The 21,794-nt window shown below is 36.3% G+C and overlaps 4 protein-coding genes across 4 annotated transcripts; 2 read left to right on the forward strand and 2 right to left on the reverse strand.

The window, feature by feature from the left end:
- Positions 1-465: 465 nt before the first annotated feature.
- LOC101295874 (indole-3-acetic acid-induced protein ARG7-like) lies at positions 466-1,320 on the reverse strand. The gene has a single exon (XM_004290329.1). The coding sequence runs from the start codon at positions 1,032-1,034 to the stop codon at positions 750-752; it is 285 nt and encodes a 94-aa protein (XP_004290377.1). The 5' UTR covers positions 1,035-1,320; the 3' UTR covers positions 466-749.
- A 2,200-nt stretch (positions 1,321-3,520) lies between these two features.
- On the forward strand, positions 3,521-10,743 carry LOC101308743. The gene is made up of 2 exons (XM_004292394.1): positions 3,521-3,916; positions 10,433-10,743. The coding sequence occupies exons 1-2, from the start codon at positions 3,640-3,642 to the stop codon at positions 10,741-10,743; spliced, it is 588 nt and encodes a 195-aa protein (XP_004292442.1). The 5' UTR covers positions 3,521-3,639.
- On the forward strand, positions 5,347-7,369 carry LOC101314331 (vesicle transport protein USE1-like). The gene is made up of 2 exons (XM_004290306.1): positions 5,347-5,536; positions 6,532-7,369. Exon 2 carries the CDS (start codon positions 6,541-6,543, stop codon positions 7,258-7,260), a length of 720 nt encoding a protein of 239 aa, XP_004290354.1. The 5' UTR covers positions 5,347-5,536; positions 6,532-6,540; the 3' UTR covers positions 7,261-7,369.
- A 714-nt stretch (positions 10,744-11,457) lies between the features above and the next one.
- LOC101297307 (probable S-acyltransferase At2g14255-like) lies at positions 11,458-21,401 on the reverse strand. Its single transcript, XM_004290249.1, has 13 exons — positions 21,122-21,401; positions 20,897-21,037; positions 20,288-20,400; positions 19,887-19,966; positions 18,512-18,675; positions 16,919-17,057; positions 16,726-16,825; positions 15,437-15,494; positions 14,784-14,861; positions 14,565-14,663; positions 12,603-12,681; positions 12,339-12,487; positions 11,458-11,850 (listed from the first exon to the last, which is right to left on the reverse strand). The coding sequence occupies exons 1-13, from the start codon at positions 21,371-21,373 to the stop codon at positions 11,662-11,664; spliced, it is 1,641 nt and encodes a 546-aa protein (XP_004290297.1). The 5' UTR covers positions 21,374-21,401; the 3' UTR covers positions 11,458-11,661.
- Positions 21,402-21,794: the final 393 nt, after the last annotated feature.

The following is a 21,794-nucleotide window of genomic DNA, read 5'->3' on the forward strand; positions in this document are numbered from 1 at the left end:
GAATTAGATTAAATAAATCAACAGAACAAAAGTTGTCCAAACAGAATCGTTCGTGTAAATTACGATTGCGGAAGCTCAAATGATCTTCAAATTTGATGAAACTTTGTAGGAACGATCTACACACTGTGTTTTAGACATTGTACGGTTGAGATGTGGAAATACGACCTGAAAGTGAGCGAAATAAGGAGTCCCGCACTTTAATTTCAAAGAGGGATCCCTCTCTGGAAGGGGACTGTATATATATATATATATAATTTTACTCTTTAGCCTTTAAGTTTTGAAGTTCTTTAGATATGAATAGGCATAATCTGTACAGTTTGTAAAGCCATTATAAATTACATATGCAATTGATTTCTGGTGACAGTAGACTGTCATTTTGGAGTTAATTAACAGTTTAACTACACAACAGACTCATGAGAGGAAGATAACTAGACTGCAAGGATTTGAGGAATTAAAGTATATCATATTCCAAGATTTTAATTTATTAACAAAAAATAAAGAAGTTTACAAGAGTGGAAAGACAAATTGGCCTTCTTGCTTCATTTGATTTCAAAAATCAGAGTCCTCATGTTGGCAATAGCCATGTGATATGCTGGTTTTCTGCTTGTAGAAATTTGCATCTTGATCAGCTCAGTTCATTGAGACCCTCACAAACAACATTATGTGAGTTGTTTCAGGCCGGCCGACCCTCATCTTCATTTGAGGATGATCAATTTTGAGATGAAGTTGCACCTCAGATTCACTTCATTTCATTCACTTAAGCTTGAAGTGAGTTCAACAAAGGTGTGCTCGCTGCAAGGGATGGTGATACCGCCCATGGGATGATCAAATCCAAATTCTTCTTCTGCTTGCCTCAACAAATCTTGGAATGAAGGATGGTTCAAGTATGATATTGGAACCACAAATCGTTTCTTCTGGCTCTCTCCAACATACACTGCAAAGTAGCCTTTAGGGATATCTAATGTCTTTGAACCAGATAGAGATCTGGAAAGACTTTTCTTGGCACTAGTGATTGCTGGTAACCGAAAACCCATGTCTGTATCTTTCAGGTAGAATGAAGTGGAAAGACTTCTGAAAAGAAACAAAGCTTAATTTGATACTTGGGAAAGAAGACTTGTGTTGATGATTAAAAACTTGATCATGTATGTATATATAGATGAGAGCTAGCCATTAGGTACATGAAATGAGTGGTGAAGAGTAATCCCCTCTGCTATTGAGAAATCAAGGAATCACATGCTTATGCCTTCCCATTGATTGCACAAAATTTCATCCAGGAACATCAAGCCCCCCCCCACCATGTGGCTTTGTTTCTTCATCTCTATATGATGGAGAAAGCTAACGATGTATTTTATTTTGTTTGATCAATGAATTACGAAAATCAAGTTGGTGGAACATTACAATTCAAAACAGCACTGATTTGACGGGTGTTGGGATATTGTAGACAATTTGATCTCTCGAGATGTTGTATAGACATATTCCTGTATTCGATGTACAGCAGCAATATCCTTTGTTTTCTCTCCACATATCTATTATTCGAAGTGAGGTTTTCTGTTGTTGGTTGTCGTTAGAATGGTTAGACATTTTGGAAGACACATCCCATCTGATACTTGGAATTTCAAGTTCTTATGGATCTTGCCAATCTCCTAGCTAGACAACCCTTTTCACATCGCTTTTCCATATATATAGGCTCATAATAATTGAAGTCGGTATTATCTGTATTACATCTTAGTACTTCGACATATTACCAACTTACCACACATCAGGCTACCATTTGTGTGTGTGTGTGTGTGTGTGTGTATATATATAGTATATTTATACTCGGAAAATTTCCTCTTAACGACTTCCTGCAGATATCAGATGACCATCTATAAATCATAGTTCATAGTACAGTTTGCTCTTTAACAATGTATTAGAATGCTATTAGCGAGGGTTCTCGATCATATTATATCCTACTCGATGTACAGTAAAGTATTTTCAGATCAGATGATATGGTTATTTATATTTATATCCAATTTTGGTCCCATTTTAAAGATCGGTAAAAGCAACCAAATGAACACATTCATCTGAAATACATGCTTTCAAATTTAAGGGCCTGACCAGAAACCGGCATGGTTTTTGCCTAATCACTACATTTGGACCGGAATGACAGTACAAATTCCAGCTGAATGGTTTTGCCTAATCCAATTCCAGCTGAATTGGATTTTATCAGATCTAAGTTTTGGGATTCTAGCTGGAAAGATTATCTTATATATCTGATACATTATTTGGGTTCTAGAACTAGCTGCTATTGATCGAACTTCACCAAATTTGACTATATATGATTCGGCATGCATTCATTTGGTGATTAATTTTCTAAGATAGCTACTACAAGAAATAATATAATGTAAAATACAAGACAATTAAGAAGGAATAAGGTATATATATATATGTTATATACACTCCCAGACTTCCCTGGAACGGCCAAAAGAAGTTTTACATTGTGTGAGAAAGACAAAATTTAACAATCTCTCATGATTTTTTGAGTTTAAACTTGGAGTCCTGATTTTTGGGCATAAGTCTTCAGATATTCATGGCATTCTTCAGCTTTCATAAACTTTTTGTCTTGGTGCTCAGCTGATAGCCTCATATGCAGGATTTTTGTGTCACTGTGATCAGCAGGGACTTCTGAAATGAGGGTAGCGGATTTGATATGAACTTGAATCGAAGATTCTCTTCATTCGAATTCACTGATTCAGTCACTCAAGCGTGCAGTGAGATCAAGAAAGGTTTGCTCACTGCAGTGGATTGTGATACCTCCCATGGGATGTTCATATCCAAATTCTTCTTCAGCTTGACTCAACAAATCCAGGAACATTGGCTTGTTTCAGTAGGACACTGGAATCACAAATCGCTTTGTCTCGCTCTTCCCAACATAGAAAGTATTTCTTTTTGTGTGATCAATCAGTTAATTAAGGAGGTCCAATTATGACACTTCACACCTATAATTTTAAAAAGTACTAATTTAGAGGTTGTTGATCTTCTACTTTCACAATATATAGACATATGTGTCTGAAGACTGTCCTGCACTCAAAGTACATCAGCAAGAGGGTTTTCTTTTCTCTCCAGATATCTGTAATTTCAAGAAGGATCACATGGTTATGTTTAAATGATATCAGACTCAAGGACCATGAAGTTATTGGGTATCTATTATTGTTGGTGGACATTATGCTCAGAGATATGCCAAAAAAAAAAAAAAAAAAAAGACTTGTTGATTTGAGTCACTGATTCAGTATAATCACCGAACACACTTCAGACACAGACATCTGCATTGTCGCAAACATTTTATGATATTATTAGGCTGAAGTTTCACATCAGGCAGTTCCGTTGTTGTGTAGGAAATGATGTTTGAAGACAAATGCATGTGACCCTAGCTCAATAGGACTCAATGCTAAGTTCCTCTTCACCACTCATTTCCATGTACCATATGATTTCAGCATACAGCTTCATCATCTATTTATACAACACATGACCGATCAAGTTCATCATCAAGAAATCAAGTCGATCTATTCCTACCCAAGAGAAGAAAATCAAACTTTTCCTGCAACCAGAGTCCTTTCAGTCTTCATTCTTGTTCTTCCTCTTAAAGTAAATATATAAGCCATGGGGTTTCGTTTGCCAGGTATTGCTATTGCCAAGAAAAGTCTTGCTAGATCTCTATCTGCTTCAAAGAGCTTAGATATCCCAAAAGGTTACTTTGCAGTCTATGTTGGGAAGAGCCAGAAAAAGCGATTTGTGATTCCTATATCATACTTAAACGAGCCTCTTTTCCTAGATTTGTTGAGTCAAGCTGAAGAGGAGTTTGGATATGATCATCCAATGGGGGGCATCACAATCCCATGTAGTGAAGACGCCTTCATAAATCTCACTCTGCTCTTAAGTGAATGAGTGAACACTAAGGAAGTGAACATGGGATCAAAGTCATATGGAATCCTGCGTCATGCACGAGCTCGCCAGTCAAGAAGAAGAAGAGGCACTAGTTGATTATCCACAATTCTTGAACCTCCAGAGTCCTAATGAGGGAAATTCTCTACAGTTTCAAGCTGAGCTGAAACTTTTGCAATATACGTTAAAGATCACCAATGGTGATGTGGCCTAAATAATCTGAATTCGTTGGTCATAAGTTTTGAATTCTTTGTAACCTGTCTGTAAAAATAATTTTGAATAGGCAGAAACATTTATTTGCTCGTCCACTTTCTTGTCTTATCTTTCATATTTACGCTATTGTGTATGTTTAGTTCCACCAAATGCCATCAAATTCTTAACAAAGTGAAGTCTTACTGATCTAAGCTGTTTTACCTGTGCCTTACACAAATTGTGGATCCTGACTTACCCGACACTTTGTTAGATTTATCCTAAATCATCAGACCAAAAAAAATGCAATAAACAATCAGATGCAGTCATAGAGCCTGGGAATAGGTCTCAATGGTTCAGTTTTTAGGTAATATCGAATACCAAACCGATATTTTTTTGGATCGGTTTAATTTGGTTTTTGAACTATCCTCTCAAATACTGATTGTCTTCGGTTTCGATCCTTTTTCCCTGGTATCTTTCAGTTTTTCTTTCACATAAAAACTTTGTTTTTTTTTTGCCTGTGTACTTCAATGTTTTAACACTGTAGAAAAATGTTGCAAGGAAAAGCTTTTTTAAAAATTTTTTTTGTCCATGTACTTCAAAGATTTGACACTGTAGACTTCAACATGAAACTGTATATACATTCAATCATTTTAGACTTTAATGTGAAATCTAATATCATCAATTCTAAAATGAGAGAGATGGGGCACGTTCAGATCGATGAATTGATACAAGTTCATAGTCCTCTATAACAGACTTCAGTTTATTACTTCATGTGAGCAAAAAGTTAAAGTTGCAACTCCCATCTCTTGTATTCTTCTTCTTCCTCTTCTTTCGGGTTCATTCTCTAACGACAACATAATAGAATAGCTGCATTATTGGACATTAGGATTATAATCGTGTTACATATCTAGATATCTTTCTATTATTTCACATGACATAGCAAATAGAGTCGTCATTAGAAAAATACGTATTACTAGTAGGTTCTTGTTAAAATACATGTACTCTATAAAAATTCTCGATATTTTTTCGGGTATCTAGATGCTTATTATAATTAGCGGTTCAGGCTTCATGTTCCCACTCTTGTATTCAATGGTTTCATTAGTGAAGACTTGAAAGCAATCGCGTCCGGTCTTTATTTTTTATTTAAAAAATAAAATAAAATTAACAACAGTGTATTTTCACGGAGGCGCTTGCAGTAAATCATTATTCTCTTTTCTTAGAGCATTCGAAAAAGAGGATATTCTCTTATTATAATGCAGAGTGGGGAGATCTCACCAAAAAAGACTCACGGAGTCTCTCTGCCCAAAACGCCTGTGACGGAAATCAAAGACACCCGCCTGCTATTTCTCGCTCTCTCTGTTGGTTTTTAATTCGATTCGATTCTTCTTCTACTTCGTGTTGCTGCTCGCTCTCTAATTTTTAGGTACCGATTTTCAGTTTTTTGATGATTTCTGGGATTCCCAATCGGAATTTGGGATATTTGGGTCTGAATTGAATTGAATCGTTGATGGCCAGTTGGTTTGGCATGTATATGCTTTCTCTTTCTCTTTGTTGAATTATTGCTCTTTTTCGATGAAATTCTGACTGGTTTTCACTTCATATGCGACTCTTTTCTTTTCGGCTGTAATTGGATCTGTTTTTTTTTGTTTTTCTTTCACAATTTAGGTTTTTTCTACCAGCAGTATTTAGATAGAAACCATGAAATGGAGTAGGAATCGGTTGTGTTAGTAAGAAGGGTCAGTAATTTCTCATGACATGTACAGTATTAGGTTATATGGTTCAACATTGTCAAAACAAGTGCGCTTCTGAATCATCTACATGCCTACCACACAGTTAAAAGAAACTAGCATTAAATTGTATTGCATCAAAGACATAAATCTACCTGCAATGTATTTAAAAATCGCAAGATTCTTGCTGGTCAAGTTAGTAACTTGATTGGTTTTTTTTTATTTTTATTTTTCCAGAGCTAAGTTTTCGTGTCACTGTTGTTTGCTTTCATGTCAGCATACTGTCAGACTTGGATAAATCAATTTCTGAAGTATTTATGTTTTTGGACCTCTGCCTGAATTGGATAGACTCTTGTTTTTCAGATTTAAGAAACTATAAGCATTATTTACCTACCCTATATTTCCATGAATGTTTGTTTCACATTTGTTTTAGGAATTTAAACTAAAAGTTCAATTTACTTACCCTAGATTCTTAGGCAGCCTAGAAGTAGTCAAAATCATCCTATCTGTTTTAATGGACAGACAAACTTGATCAATTTGAGACTTAAACCTTCTAAATGTCTTTGTTCTGTTCCAAATTCTTCTATTATTCTTTCTTCTCAAAGTTGCCTGTTTCCATGCTCCTACATCAGTTGCCGGATTCCATTTGCATTGTAATTTGGAAGCCTACTAAGTTGCTCTTTCTTGACAGGTTTTTGGGATGAAAATCAGTAAATTAGAGGTGAACTTGAGGAGGCTGCTTGCAGCTGCTCCTCAGCAACAAAACCAGGCAAAACTTTCACATTATGTTGCCACTTTACGAGAACAGGTAGAACAACTAGCTGAAGAGAGAACACCGGAAGGCTTACCTAGAGTTTCAAAGGCTGTTTTGAGTGACTATTCAGAGAAGATCGAAGCCATTGCTTCGAAATTAGCTGCTCCGTCGCCTAATTTGCAAGAACCCCAGGAGTCCCTTGCAAGAATTTCGGTCAAAACAAAGTCTTCTGAAACAGGAGACAATCAGAGTCCACATTCTCCAGGTCTGAGAAGAAGATTTGTGCCCAACTCAAACATCCAAGATGGAACACGTGAGACACTTGGTGCAGATTCTTCGTCGCCTGTCAAACTTGACGCTGCAGCTCAAGCGCACATTGAAAAGCATAGAAGACTTCAGGAGGATTTGACTGATGAAATGGTTGGGCTGGCAAGGCAGCTGAAAGAGACTAGTCTCATGATGAGCCACTCCGTGCAAAACACTGAAAAACTACTCGACTCTACAGAGGAGGCTGTTGAAAGGAGCTTGGCGAGCACTGGTCATGCCACTGCACGAGCATCTGATATATACTCAAAGACCTCCAAGACTTCGTGTTTCACATGGCTTTTGATGTTTCTAATGACATGTATATTCATCATGGTGGTACTTTTAATTCGTGTCACTTAAGAGTGTGTATCCTTAGGTAGGAAGACAGAGACCGTGACACATTTCGTTCATTTCCCATGTATAACGACCTTTTATGCGGTTGAAATTAAAATCACAGACCCGGTTTCTGTTATACACTTATACGTGGTCGGATAATATAACTCAACATGATGTTGTAGGTACACAGACCAAAGTACTCTGCGAATGAACGAGAGATGAGGAAGCTTTCTATATCCACACAAGATCATTTGAAAACAGTCGGACCAGGGATTTTAAAGTCATTCATACGGGACAATTTGCATTCTTAAAAATACCAGAAAACTCGAGATAATGGTACTTGATCTGCCTGCGCAATCTATACTTGACCCGTTGTCATGAAATTGGATGATTTCGTCATATTCTTACTAAGGCTCAATAAAATTAACTGAAAAATATAACGATAGAGGTCTTGATGTTTATTGACTATGCAGCACGTCCTTGCATTCTAAGCTTTATGGTATCATTTGTATGGATAAACGTAATGGGAACATTGGAGGAACACAAGTAACTGAAATGTAGATTTCACAACTTCGAATAAAAAGGAAAGAAACCAAAAAATGATCTACATCTTCAAAATTACACGGAGAGAAAACTTCATGTTACCAAAAACTGCATCTTCGAAAGGGACAGTGAGTTGGTATGCATTGTATATACAATATATTCAGTTAAGCAGCAAGACTACAGGGTTTTTAGCTTTTTATCAAGCAAAGTAGAATCTTAAGAAAACTACTGAGGTAACGAGTCATAAAACCACCAGTAGACTAATGTCCTTGAACACATCCATGATAACACTTCATAATACATTAAGATTTTGTCATGTGGAGTAGTTGAGGGTGAGTGTTTCGCATTGGCAGGACCGAATAGCAACTCCAGGTAAAAGTTTGGGCCACAAATGATTGATCTTCCTTTCTTGAATAAACATTATGATATGAATAAACACTTTAGTTGTTTGTATATACCCCAAATGTAAGATGAAGATCTTCCTTGGATAAAGGAGAAAGAATTCCTTGGATTCTAAGATGAAGATCCACTAAACTCTAAAACATAGATGATGCAATCACGGTAGCTTCTTCACACCGACTTAAAGCATGGTTAATCAGCCCGCAATGCGAGCATCTTCCTTTCAGATGCTCATAGTGATATAATTTCATGCACCACCAGGATCTAACAAAACTGGCGCTCCAACAACTCTAGTTTCGATATATCATAGGAAAAAAGGATATGAACTCCCCCTTTCTTAAACTCACCACTAGTAAAACAAGAAATTGCTCCCAACCACAAATATGTCAATTTAATTCTTCTTAATGATTTTCTCATTTTCCCAACTCTAGAAAGTCCTTAGAAAAGAGCGGGTCGATTTTCCTTATCAAACAAAAAAAAAATTGTACGATTTTGGCTGAAAGATTTTGTTCTATAGCAATTAAGGCCTAGTTTGGGATTCCTTTGTTTTTAAATAAAATAGTTTTTATCTAAACTACTTTCTGATTGGAAAATAGAAACTACTTTTATTGAAAATTACATGCTACTCAGCAACATATTTTAGAAGTAACTTCAATGTTTCTTTTAGAAGTTGTTGTCAATAAAAACACAAGATAATATTTGACAGCATGTATTCTAATACCGTTAACAAAATTGAAACTCAAAAAAATAGTCCTAAGTGTTTCCAACTTAGAGGGTGAGGACCCAAGGTCGAAGAAAATATACTCTTATTATGGACAGTTTAATTTGATCGGATCAAAAATGAAAATGAAATGAAGAAAATTAGGGTCTCTAGTCTTCATTCGATCTTCCCATACGGCGATTTGAGGCCTTAGACATTAGTGGTTCAAGTGCACCTCGGTGCGTAGAATCCGCTCCGAACAAACACTCTAACTACTTCTCCGCCCAACTGGTCTAAGGACACATGTGGCTTTTGCAATAACTCTTCTCTCGTGGCTTGAACCCTAGCATATGATGCTATTATCTGCTACTAGCCTTCTACCTGTGCAAATTTACACGTTGTTACAAATTCACCTAAAATTAATGAGTGGTTAGTGCATATTCTATCCATTACCCACGTTTTTCTCTTCCAAATTATCTCTTCAGTTTATTTATTTATTTATTTATTTTGTAATTTATCATAGTAGCCATTTTTCTTAAAATCTTAATCAACTTAATAGGTAATTGTGACAAAACATAATTTAGTAATTTAGAGATTGTTCGCTGAGATATATCTGCAGTGAAATAGTAGTTGCGGCATTTCGAAATGGGCAGGAAGTTGAATGGTCACATGTACTAGTGTCAGTGTTTGATCTCTCCTGTCTTTTATGATTCATGTGTGACTTCACTCTCACATGCAGCAGTGTCTGTGGCTCCCCATATCATAACTGATCGAAGATATAAACCTATGATGGGTTTCTTGGATTTGAAGCAATTACTTCTCATCGAGCCAAAATGACCTCAACAACATATTTTGAACACAGAATCCAATCCAGGTGGTCTTCCTAGCTTCTTCCTTTTCTCTTCAAAACCAGTGGGCGATCAGGTTCTGCATGGGCCTTCGTTCCAACTTGGCTTATATCAGTAGAGACTAACGGTGTCTGATGATAACGGAGAAGAGCAACTCCCAACAAAAAAGTCAAGAACACTATAATGGTAGTTTTAAACTGCCCATTTAAGTATTAGATAATTGGTTTGTTTAGGGCGTATTAATGTACCAATGCATGAAGTAGATTAGCTCAATACATAGGTAGACAGCTCCATACAGAGGTATACTAATTCGAGGTGAGGTCAAGCTAGTCTACTAGTACTTAATGCATTGTGTATGATGGCTGTCATTGTGTTTAATTATGTCTAAATCTCTGTTGTTTTTAGTTCGAAGTGTTAAACTCTAAACTCGAAAACACACAGAAAGATGATTAGAAGATCTTTGACAATCATTTGAACGGCACGTCATCTTCTAACGGAAGTACTATTCATGTCACGAAGTGCCAAAATTCAATAAATTCTATGATGTAGAGGAAACAATACAAGTTGAAGACTCGTGCAACAGATTCCATGCCTACTCCATTATATAAACACACTAGCTAAACAAACCCATTAAACCACGTTCATCAGGAAATCTCCCACTTCCTCACATTTTGCATCCAGTAGAAAATGGGTATTCGTGTAACAGATATGGTCATTCAGGCTAGGCATATTCTCCGGAGACACAAAAGCAGATCTCATTCCATTTCATCTTACTCAGAACCAACATCAACAGCAGCGTTGGACGTCCCGAAAGGCTACTTTGCGGTTTATGTCGGAGAGGAAGATGAGGAGAAGAAGCGATATGTGATTCCGATATCGTACTTAAACCAACCCTCATTCCAAGACTTATTGAGTCAGGCTGCAGAAGAGTTCGGTTTTGATCCTCCAACTGGTACTGGCGGACTTAGAATACCTTGCAGCGAAAGCCACTTTCTTCATCTCACTCTGTTTAAATAGATAAAATTGCTTAGACAAGGGTTAATGTTATGGTGGTCTTCATATTCATTTCTAGTTGATATGTATTAAAACATTTCATATCTACCCACTCAACCCAAAAAGTACTGGAGTTATCAGCTCAACTATGAAAATAATGCATGGACTTTGGTTTCGCGGTGCTACTAGTGCTTTGAGATAACCAAAAGCTATTGTCTGTTACACTAGCAAGTAAATATGCAAAGAGGGTTGGTAGAGGTTAAAGATGTTACCCCATATGATTTTCAGTATGCTTCATTTTGCTTAAGAGAAAATTTCCCTCAAACAAGCGCTAAACATAGAAATACAGAAGCCTAAAACTAGCAATGTGATACGAATCATACAATGAGTGCATTACTTCATGAGAATGAACCACACTAGGGCAGCATACAATAACACAAGTATACAGTGATATGATGCCAAGTGCAGTGGCAATTATACAGAGCACAAATTTCAGCATTATGAAAGAAGATAACCTTTTAGTGAAACTCTGTCAACAACGCAAAATGGGTCTGTGTATTTGATACATGTTCCACAGAAAATAAACCAATAAAAATATCTCATAAAACAGTCGGCTGGCTGCGAACAGATTATACATTAAGCATTAATCTTGCAATTGTTATATCACCATGCAAAACTCTCTAAAAGGCCCAGAGTTTGCGTTTGTTAAATGCAAAGAATTCAAATGGAAACTTCTTTAGATATGAGAAAGAACACAATCACAGAATAAAAAATTTCAATATTTTATTTCCATTTCATTGTGTTCCCATTTTACATCTGGCTAGCTATAATGGATTAGAACCGGTATATGACCAAGGATGTATGTATCAGATTTGGTACCTGTGTCGCGTCATCCTTGGTCAGAGTATTCAAGTGATATAAGTGCATAATTAACATGAAGATTTAACTGGCAACCTGCTGCAATGGAGGCCAGGCAATTTCATCATCGTCTGTATAGCCGTGAATGAAAAAATCAGCACAGTTCTTACGGCACCCATGATTATAAGGGTTTCGAAACCGCCCATCTGGACCACGAAGATACCCGTAACGAATAGCATTTGCCAGTTCATTGGTTGTGATATTTCGAGCTATCTGCTTGAAAGACATGAAGATTCCATTACGTATAATATACTGATTACCTTGAAGGAGTTCAAAAATAAATATCTCTACAAACTTATTCACAAAATAGAGATATATGAAGGCTTTAAATCTAAAGGGGACACAACTCCAAAATATTAGTATCTTGAATTTCAACAGAGATGTCCATCCGTAGGTGTCCACATATAGCCCTTATTTTCTTCCGTTTTCTCATATGAACCTTTTTTTATAGTTAAGATTAAAATCACCTTTATGTGAATAATAAATTTGTATTTCAAATGAGAAATTTAGCTCATCAAATCCTGCTCCTCACAACGTTATAAGCCAATGGTATTTGCAAGAGCATACCATTAAGACAGAGAAATAAGAGTAGGTGTTTTATCTAACTATATGTACTTCAGTACTTGTTGCTTTGGCCGAGATGCAAGTATATTGCAGTAGTGAGCTTAAGCCAAAGGACATAAAAGGACTTTGTCTATTACCTGAGTTGCTTGTGCTGTCGTCAGAGTCGTAGTAGAAATCACAATAATAATGTCAATACACAGAAATGCAACAATAGTAGGATACTGAACGATCACATGATGAATCCATATTTCTTCGGTTTGCCATGCTGGCACTGCAGTCCAAATCCCTGACCATCATGAGAAGATTACTATTATGTAGTTTGATTTGATGTTAAAAAAAAATTTATAAAATTTTATCAGAGAATTTGCAACAGTGGCATCAGCTTCTCTGAGATAACATACTTTGAACTGTAACAGCAGCAGAAATGATTGATGTCAATGTTCCCATGCAGATGAGAATAAAGAAGTCTCTCTTGTTTCTCTGCAAGAAGATAATAGTGAGCTAGTGAAGCTGGTGTAAACAAAGGAAAATATAACATCAAGGGCAAAGACAAATCTTTCAAGTGTTTTTTTTTTTTTTTCTGAATAGAAACCAGTTATATTAGATATGTGAAGAACTCCAAAAATTGCATGACAATGACAAAATTACCTATTAAACAAAATCCCTTCAATCTGATAGAATATCAAAAGCAGAAAACAAATGTCCCTCAAGTCAACTTTAAATTTGGAACCCTAACCCCCATAGCCAATATAATTGTCATATAACATTTGACTGCTTGTATTGCCCCAACACACAGCCAACACACCAAGACTCCATAGATCTCAACCCTTCCAACCAGAGGTTTCACACAATATCACAAATAACAGCATACCCATCCAAATTTGTAATTTATGATAACCTTAAGGAATCTCTCTTCTATGGAAACCTTCACAACCAAGTTCTGAAGAAATGCTTCACCTTTGAACATCCAGATCAACTTCCTCGATATAAAAACCCTGGATAGTTTCTCAAACATTAATAAGGGTGAAAGATAGTAACTTGGCAACATACCTGTAACAGGCTAAACTACAGTAAGCTTTTCTTCAAATGAAATGACATCTTCCAAGCGTTTTATCTCTTCTAATCCCTTTCCAGTGATGGGTCCTAAAAAGCTATAAACACTTACCACTGGGACACCAAAAATATCACAAAGAAAGCTAATGCCGATAACAAAAACCTCCACACTCCATTAACCAAAGATGAAGCTATTCTTCTTGTTTAGTGAGACAAAATTTGCAAGGCTTGTAGATTATTGGGGTTGTAAATTGCAAGGCTTGTAAATTGCGAGGCCAATGATGTATTTGGGTCTTCCTCTAGAAGAGAACCCAAGAGCTACTAAATTCTAAAATGTGGTATGACAAAACGGTGAGGCTTCAATGTTGGACAAAGGCTTTTTAATTTTTAACCAAGAGAAAACCTAGCATTGATCAAGGCAGCAATCACTCTATCTCCAAAATGCAAGAATTGTTCTCTAGTCATAATTTTCAAAATGCCCCTACATACCTGCAACAAAGCCTTTGGAAAACCATATGTCCATGTGACAACGTACCCACTCACTTCTTCTCCAAAAGATCTTTATGATCATCCAAAGTCAAGATCTAGTTAAATTACTTGTGCTTTCCCAGTTTAGTCTACTAGTGTCGCTAACTGATGGGATTCCTATCCAGTTCCTCCATTTTTGGTCTCTGAAGAAAAAACATTCTATCAATGCTGGGCCCCAGGTTTCCAGTCCCATTCCTAGAACCTGATATTTGATTTGCTCATTGAGGTGGTTAGCTCATGTTCGAAAGCAAAATAATAATAAAACTGTGTAAGAGCTCAAATATCAAGAAGTACTGTGAGAGCTCAAAGGTCGTGCAAGGCCACAATCCTATGCATTATTTTCAGAGTTGTTGTCCTACAACACATATCCAGAAGCAAGAAATTTGCAACCCAAGTCAGAACTTCATAGAGATCCATGATCACTAGATCCAAAATTCCTAAACTTAAAACTACCCAGAGTAGACCTCTACATTTCGATCACTCATTCGACACATATGAAACAATGACCACTTCACACATCTAAGAGCACCAAGGTCCCCATTTTTCATCACCGGAATTCAAACAATGAAGAATGGTCTGATACACACTTGCAAGACCACTCCATCTTGCAGTCAAGCCCTTCTTGACTTCCACCCAATGACTTGAGAATACAAATGTGTCCAAACTCCACTCTACCCCAGAAGCATCAAATGGCAGTAAGGGACCCGCTATTATTTTCCCTCAAGGTTGGACTAACACAAATAAGTCTGACCACAAGTAATGCAAAGTAAAAGACTATTTACCTTCCCAACACAATTAGATATCCAGGGACAATGATGGTCAAACTGTTCTACACATCGATTACATGAGGTACAGTGTTTGGAGCGAACAGGTCTGATTATCTGAAACACAATAATTTGAGAGTACAAAATATTAGTATATCATTTGCTTCATGATCAAATATCCAGTAATGTTGTTATCTTCAGTATCATCTTACAAAAGAAATAGGAAATTATCTTCACCTTGCAAGTAGGACAAAGTTGAGACCAATTTCCTGTCCATACAGATGAATTGTTCATATCAATATTCAACAGAGGATCCTGCAATTTTCAGTGTGTCATAGGACTGGTCAACAAAACACCGTCTGCAACAACATTTTAGACACTGATGTAGCGTATAAGTACAGATCTTTTTTAGTTGGTGAATAGATGCACCTCAAATATGACTTTTTTTACAGCCTGAATTAAGCATTATTTCATCATCTATTTTTTATTGCACTAAACATAGGTTTGTCATTGCCCTACTGCAATTTGCTTGTCTTGGACAGTTCCTAATCATGTTCTTTGGTCTGCCTTGAGTTTTTTGTAGGGGGAGGTTAAAGTTATAGGAGTTGTATTTTGGCGTCTGTGTTTTAGGTAGAACAGAATAGAAGGATCTTTCACACCACCAAAAAGACAGACCCACAATTCGACTCTTAAAATTTGGGTCAGGCTTTCTCTGGTTGAACATGAAAAAAAAACATTGGGCATATCATTAGATCTTATATAAAAAAATCCCCATCGAACTCTTTTAAGTTTCAACTTAATGGTCACATGGGTGGGGAAACTCCTGCTGAAAATTCGTAATGGTCATAGTTACTTTCTTTTCTAATTGGCAGTAGAGAACAGAAGCATACCTCTGTATCTATATGACTGCCCAGGTCCCCTGGTCTTTTGATGTAGCCAGGATCTTCACTGCACGTCATTATTTAGATAATAAAAAAAATTACAAAATTAAAATAAAGAAGAGGCTTTAATGATTTTACAGTAAAAAAAAAACAGAAAGGAAGCATTTGCACTAATATATGAGCACATATATGCTTATTCCCTAAAGTACAAATTTGCCAGCGTGGAATCCAATATGCACAGTTCACTAGCGATTTGGCATCCCCAAAAAAGAATTGTTGTGGGGTTACATGCAGAGGGAATAACCTGCCAAACCTTCGGCCTTCAGCCTCTGAGAATGATAATTTTTTGTCTAACAAGAATGAGATGTGGCTTCAGTTAACTACAACCAAGCAAGGTTTCACAGGACAGGCACTCAAAAACATCAGGCATCAAATATTTAATTATAATTCACAAGCATCACTGATTGGAAAACTGCAACTTATTGCTTCAGGTCACTTTATAACTGTGCAGTTCTCTAATTTCATGTCTTTGGACCTCAAGCCTCTCTCTCCCCGCCTTGTTGTCTCAATTACTTAGCCAAGAAAACACCTTTCATCTCACAGCCACAATGCAACAAGGACTCCCAAGTCTTTTAGAGAGTAAACACATCAATTAGTGTATGGAACTCTGTTCTCCATGTAAAATGAAATAAAAGTTTTGACATAGTTATTATACAGTTAGTAACCACCTTGGACTTCCACATATATACTGTAAAAAAGGACACTAAAGGAGAAAATGATATTTGGGAAATTTTAGTGCCAATGGACAGTATTAAATTCTCCAAATTCTTTAACGTGTATGTCAAGTTGTGAACAAACATGTAAATTTTCAACTTTCAAATTTGATCCCTGGGTAACCTCTTTCGTTTCATCGTCTCTTTGTTTCAAGAGTTGATGTTGGTTATTGATGCCAAATTTCATCAAATTGTCAATCAAAATCACATTTATATCGCACATGTACAGGCTCTTTCATCTTTTCTCTGACATGAGACTTGTGAAACTTTAGTACAGCCTTGTATGTGCAGCTCATGTGCGACTTTCAACAACAATTTTGACAGAATAATATGTTACTGACCGCCATAAAGAGCATGAAAATAAAGTGACCACAAAATCTAACTGATATCACAGGGATCAAGTTAAAATTCAACCGAACCATGGATAGAAAAGATTTTCCCTTAAATGAGCTTAAAAAAGAAATATGACCCTAGCCATTTAATGCACATGGTTTTGGATGGAAGGAAGGATATGAAAGATATTACCTACTGCACCTGTAGAACATAATGAGCGAACCCACTGCAAATGAAATAGCTGCCCATCCCCAGAAACCAACAGCGGCAGTAACCTTTGTCAGATTAGGAGCTAACATAAGTGATATGAAGTCAGTGACGACCCACAACTGAACATAAATCTATCTGTGAAAATTCTAAAGAAAATCCAGAAAATCTTTGATACCTGCAACAACTGAGTTCATGAAGAGAACTGTTTGAATGATTATTGTGCACAACAAGATAGGAGCATAACCAATATCTGCAATCTTCCCACCACAAATTCTCTTTAACCAGTGGTTTCCTTGAGCCTGCTGCTGGCTAGACTGCATTAAATTTCAAATATTTAGCCAGAGGAGCATAAGCGAAATACAGGAAAGTATATATGATATATTTACCTGGGATAAAGCTAAAAACACAAGGACCCATAGAGTTGAAAGAAAAGGTGAGAAAGAAATGACAATAAGCTACTTGTACAAAATACATAAGCAACCACTTTTACTGTTTAAATCCAAATAGTCCAGCAACTCACCCCAAAAGAAAAATTTTCAAAAAGTAAATAAATAAAAAATAAAGAAGCCAGGCATATTCAACTATTTTCAAAAATTCCCAGGCCAACTTAAATGGTTACAAGTAAATGCTGGAAATCCATCAAACCATTGACAGTGATACTATTTCAAACAAACAAATACAAAGCAACTTCAGCTATTTTAGAGATGGCTGTTTACTTTTGAGCCCATTTTTAATGATCAGAAGCTGCTATGATTTAGCTTAATATTTATGTTTCCTTGTAGTAATTTTGATATTTATTCTATCCTAACATCTTTTGGATGTTTCAGCAGATACCTTGTCCCCTGTTAATTATTCTTTAACTTTAAAATAGTGTTTTATCATCAAAAAGAGAATACAATATCTCTAATTCAAAAAGTAAGGAGGTATTTCCTAAATAGCAAGTCTACTGTGCTCCAAAAGCAATTTGCCGCATGATTATGCAAAGCTGATTTCGCTATCAGAAAAATACCTGAGACACACTACTACATTCATCCACCCACTTCTCATTTAATGGCTCATTACTCTTAACTTTCTATTTACCAAAATAAACCTCTAGCATTACCTAAGATTAGGGTATTACCAACAATCAATTACAACCATTATCCGCCATTACCTCGACTTCTATGTTTCAAGGAAATTAGTTTGCTTCATTCAAAAAGCTCTTATATGATTTAAGTATTCTCAAATATTCCTATGAATCAATTTTCAACTAAAATTCATATGAATACAAGTTTCCCTTTCAAAGATAAAAGCTGCAAGTGAAATGTCTTCGAAGTTTGTATTCCTACTCCACAGTAGAAGACTAGACATCATTAAAGACATGTATTTTCTCAAGCAGAAAGAGGAAGTGGAATTACAAAATAATTATATACTGCTGTTATAACTCTACATATACATAAATCGTGAATTTGGGCAGGCATATGCTAAATGGTTGAAAGAAATTAAAATTCACACTTCCTTAAGCTTATAGAAAATACACCAAACTGAAAGATCTCAGCAAAGAAAAGAAAATATAAACTCATAACCATATGGAAAAGTGAGAACCATTAAGTTTTAGTCTATGCAACCTTTGCAAAAACACAACTTGATATACCAAAATCTCTTTTCCCAAGATACAACCACATACTACAGAAGTGAAAAACATTCTGATAGAATATCTTCTTTTGAAGTCTTGATTAGATTTGGTTATGAGTAACCTACTGGGCAGTATCAATCCAGAATTACGTACAAGGAAAAGAGCGACACGCTGATGACCTTTATCAGATGCAATCTGAACAGGAGTGAAACCAGCATTGTCTTTCACCATTAACTCCTGCTTTGTGCCTGCATGAACAAGCACAGTGCAAACCTCCAAATTTCCTTTTAAAGCAGCCCAGTGCAAAGGGGTACAACCTAATAGCATAGGTTACAAAACTCATCAGAAAACAAGGACTAGAACTAGCAAACAACCACAAAGTAGAGATAAGATCTGACTTTTTCTGGTATATCAAAGAAATGATTTAACTGATGCATGGTTAGAAGGAATGGCGAGGGCTCCTGTAAAAGCAATGGTCAACTAAGAGGTGAAAGTAAAATACAAATTTGGCTCGTGAACAAACTGTTTAAAACCAATCGACACGACCGCAAAGTAAACAGTATGAATCAAGTGTAGCTGAGCACACCTGTATCCAGATTCAGTTAGAAAGATTTTAAACCCAAAAATGTAGGTACGATATGTAGGTAGGCTCCAACTTGAACCACCCCATCCCAAATCTTAGTTATAGTCACTGCAATCTGGGGGAAGGTGAGATATGATTCCAGATGTCAATAGTGCAATACTATTTACCAGCCTAGCTTATTGTTATATGCGAAAAAGAAATTCATTAAGAGAGAGTGAGAGGTACATCCCAGAGGATAACAAAGCCACTAATATTGGGATACATAATTAAATGAGCAAGCCTAAACAAACATCTCAGAAATCTAAGCAACTAAACAACAACGAATTTGAACAAATATCAGAAAACGATCACTGCATAAACTAAAGCTTATATCAAAGTACAAAATTCAACCCTCTCTATCAGACTAAGTCCTGCGCCCTCACATCCCGGTAAAACGATCTTGCTTTCCACAATGACAGCCATCATACACAATCCTAACGATTACCGATACCCTTCTTTTTCACACCAACAAATTTGTGCTTTTCACTTAGAAGAGCCACACAAGGAGCTGGAGTGTCCAACTCAGCATAACCGTTTGTCTTGTTTTTACCAGATTAGCTAGAAGCTTCACCATCCCCATTGTCTTGTATTAAATTTTTGCAGACCACCAATTACTTAAGATGCTTAACTGCATTCCTATATTAGAAATTAAGTTAAACTGTTGTGCATAGCCAAGCCAGTAAAACCTATTGCAAGTCTTTTTTCTTTTTTCCTTTTTTGTGTAGAAAACAATTATCTCAGACTCTCATGAAAACAGAAGTGAAGCAATAACAATTTTCATATTTCGGTTGATATAACCTATCCAAAAGCCAACATGTGTACTGCAAACTTTATATACATTTTGACAAGGTACAAGTAATATTACAGCATATTTACATAGAAACCAAAATGCACATTTTGGTATACCTTCTTTATCCTGCCTGCCTTGGCTTGCATCTCTAAAAAGAAGCAACCGGACTGTATCAGCAAATCCCTTATATGCAGCCCTGTTATGTGAATATGCCACCGTTACAATTATAACTAACACTTGCCAATAAACAATCTAACCACATATTGTAAGAAAGATATGGAGAAAATTTCTTCATCATACAAAGTATATAAGTAATCAATCATCTTCTATAAGACAATAACTACAACTATGCATTCAGTGATTGCATCCATGTACAGAAATGTGCCACCAAATAAGTTAACTCATTAGAGCACAGGTGTACGCCGAGAAATCAAAGATTAAACAACCTGTATCCACAATATATCTATTTATATGCATACTATGTCAGTAAGACACCATTAATAGCTTCTTAACATACCAATGAAGAGGACTCCTGCCCTCGTTATCAGGTGCATCAAAATCAGCATGATACTTTGCAACAATGTGGTTCAAGAAAGATGTTTGCCCATACTGAGCAGCAACATGAACTGCCTGCAGTAAATAAAACATGTAATGAAACAGAACACTATTAGTGCAATGTCCTTGCATGAAAGACATTATAACACTATGATTCTTCAACTAATCTGAACATCAACCAGTAAACTATAAGAGCAAAAACAAATATATATCTAAAATATGTAATCACCACTAAGGTAATTTTTATTGAACCGAAGAAAAAAAAAATCTAAATTGATCACCACTAACCAATAAGGCAATTATAATCTGAAACTTTTGTTACTAAAAGCATACTTGTGATTGTCTAATTCGGTTCGTTCTTTTCTGACATTCTTGGTGATTCACATTCTCTAGCTTAGCATACCATCTAGCTTTTCTACAGAAATTCTATTATAACTGATGACAGGAGAGTAAAGAGGAAGTATCACAAAATGATCAAAAATTGAAAAGCGAATAGTAACACCAACCATAACACATGACCAAATAGCAAACATGAAACCAACAGAATAGAAAGTAAATGAAAGTGTTTTACCCGGTAGCCATTGACATCAGCAGCCTCAACCCGAGCTCCATTCTGCAAGAGCACATCGGCTGCTGCGATTGCACCCTGCACGGCTGCCCAATGCAATGCAGTCTGCTGTATATTCTCAGTGGCATTGACATCACCGCCATGCTTTTAACAACAAAAACAAACAAACGCTTAAATCTAACTAATATAGTTTAATAAATCAAGGTTTCGAAACGAATTCGAGAGTACCTGAATGATGTAGTGCGCGAGATCAGGGAAGTTGTTGAGGGCAGCCCAATGGAGAGCGTAGTAGCCATTGGCGTCAGGACTGGAGAGAGAGGCGCCGTCTTCCTCGACGAACTTGCGGAGTTTCTGGAAATCGCCGTAAGCAGAGGCGGAGTAGACGTCGATGATAGGGACCTCGACGGCGACGGCGGGAGGGTTTTGGGGTTTTGAGTCCGAAGACGACGAGGAAACTATTTCTATCTCTGAAGAAACCATCAGGATCCCCAAATTTCAAACCCAAACCCAATTGCTGACGCTTTATCAATTGGTTGACCCAAAACAAAACTTGTATTTATTTTCGAAAAACAATTTACTGTAGTAAAGGTAAATTATTGCTCCTTGTGCTCAAACGTGTATTTGAGCTTCCAGGAACAAAACATTCAACACTAGCTACTCAAAGGTTTAAAAATATATTTTCGTCTCTTTAATTCTTTTTATATTCATGTGCGTACCCTGTTTTCAAATAGTTTTATCCTTCATCCTCAAAACAAGTAGTTTTATCCTTATGTTTTAGGTTATTCCGATAATATCAAATTTCTTTTGTAAACTATAGTTTATAGCTTATCAGTTACTATTTTAATGAAATGTACTTTACTTGAAAAAAAAAAAAAAAAAAGTAATATTAAATAATCTTTCT

The sequence above is a fragment of the Fragaria vesca genome, linkage group LG2 (assembly GCF_000184155.1).
Source record: "Fragaria vesca subsp. vesca linkage group LG2, FraVesHawaii_1.0, whole genome shotgun sequence".
In the NCBI taxonomy this organism is placed as follows: Eukaryota; Viridiplantae; Streptophyta; class Magnoliopsida; order Rosales; family Rosaceae; genus Fragaria; species Fragaria vesca.

What these genes read in the sequence shown, in the direction of transcription:
- LOC101297307 (XM_004290249.1), bottom strand. Translation starts at nt 21,373, where the DNA reads ATGGTTTCTTCAGAGATAGAAATAGTTTCCTCGTCGTCTTCGGACTCA. An exon ending in GCAGTCATATAGATACAGAG is followed by an intron (nt 14,862 to 15,436) that starts GTATGCTTCTGT and finishes TGAAAATTGCAG; the next exon opens with GATCCTCTGTTGAATATTGA. An exon ending in TATCTAATTGTGTTGGGAAG is followed by an intron (nt 12,682 to 14,564) that starts GTAAATAGTCTT and finishes ATCTTCTTGCAG; the next exon opens with AGAAACAAGAGAGACTTCTT.
- LOC101295874 (XM_004290329.1), bottom strand. Translation starts at nt 1,034, where the DNA reads ATGGGTTTTCGGTTACCAGCAATCACTAGTGCCAAGAAAAGTCTTTCC.
- LOC101308743 (XM_004292394.1), top strand. Translation starts at nt 3,640, where the DNA reads ATGGGGTTTCGTTTGCCAGGTATTGCTATTGCCAAGAAAAGTCTTGCT. An exon ending in AAATCTCACTCTGCTCTTAA is followed by an intron (nt 3,917 to 10,432) that starts GTGAATGAGTGA and finishes TTCGTGTAACAG; the next exon opens with ATATGGTCATTCAGGCTAGG.
- LOC101314331 (XM_004290306.1), top strand. Translation starts at nt 6,541, where the DNA reads ATGAAAATCAGTAAATTAGAGGTGAACTTGAGGAGGCTGCTTGCAGCT.